The sequence below is a fragment of the Penaeus monodon genome, chromosome 24 (assembly GCF_015228065.2).
Source record: "Penaeus monodon isolate SGIC_2016 chromosome 24, NSTDA_Pmon_1, whole genome shotgun sequence".
NCBI lineage: Eukaryota > Metazoa > Arthropoda > Malacostraca > Decapoda > Penaeidae > Penaeus > Penaeus monodon.
Window position 1 is genome coordinate 5,281,534 of NC_051409.1, and position 1,035 is coordinate 5,282,568.

Genomic DNA, 1,035 nt, shown 5'->3' on the forward strand with positions numbered 1-1,035 from the left:
TATAGTAAGCAGCTTTCACAAATATGATTTTGTTGTGTTTTGATTATTTAGACAAAGGTGATCAAAAATTTGTCGCAAAAATAAAAAGCAAAATTTATGTGTTGCGTAAAGGATACTGTTTCCAGTTAGAAATATAATATAGGGAATTGTTTGTCATAGTTTTTTATATTAGCTACGTATAATTACATCTTACTAATCATACGTATTTCCTCGTTACCTTGGAAACTAACGAACTAACGAGAATCAGCGTTGATTTCACTCAATAAATCGAAAAGAAATTAAACATTTGAAACTGCCACGGCCTTACGTCACACCCAGCGTGACCGTTGATTGGTCGTTCGGCTCATGACATGCGTATGGTGATCGCTGATTGGTTAGTCAGTTGAGGCGACGTTATATATAAGGGTGCTCGCCGTCCAGCTGATCTCTCTGAGGAAAGTTGTCAAAGCGCGAGGAACGGGAGAGCTCTGGGATCAAAAATAAATAAATTAATGTAAGTTACTAATAACTCTTCGTCGACCAAGTGAATTTCAGATGGAGAAAGGAGAGTGGGGGTTGTGGGTGTATTGTTTTGCTTTGTGATTGAAGTGTCTCGAACGAAAGAAAGAAAAAAAAATTACGAATTGATTTAAAGTGTGTTTACCGCCATTGAGGTCACGTGATCACGGACCCCGATAGTACCAACCTCGTTGCACAAAATCAAGGCTTTAAATAGAAATAGAATTAGAAATGGAAAACCCGATCGAATTTAGCGCCTCGAACGCAAGGCATGAACACAAGAGTGAGAATCGTTTCAATATCTACTATATATTTAACGGAAGATAAGGTTGATAATAGGGGTCCCGCCCATTTCAAAACCTGTCAAACAAGAAATATAAAAAAAAAGAATAAAAAATAAAAATTAAAAGAAAAGTAGACAAAAAAAAGTGTTGCCATATATGAGAAAATCTGATTTATGGATACATCTATAGAACCTATTGCCTTTTTACCTCTTTCTATAAAATTCAATAAACATATCAAAGTTGATTCTATTTT

The 1,035-nt window shown here is 35.3% G+C and overlaps 1 protein-coding gene across 1 annotated transcript in view; it reads left to right on the top strand.

The window, feature by feature from the left end:
- The first annotated feature begins 393 nt into the window (after nt 1-393).
- LOC119588500 (serine hydroxymethyltransferase, cytosolic-like) overlaps nt 394-1,035 on the top strand; it is a 13,640-nt gene continuing 12,998 nt past the window's right edge. The window contains exon 1 of the mRNA XM_037937143.1: nt 394-493. Coding sequence (XP_037793071.1) covers nt 492-493 — 2 coding nt within the window. The 5' untranslated portion in view covers nt 394-491. The remainder of the gene's footprint in view (nt 494-1,035) is intronic.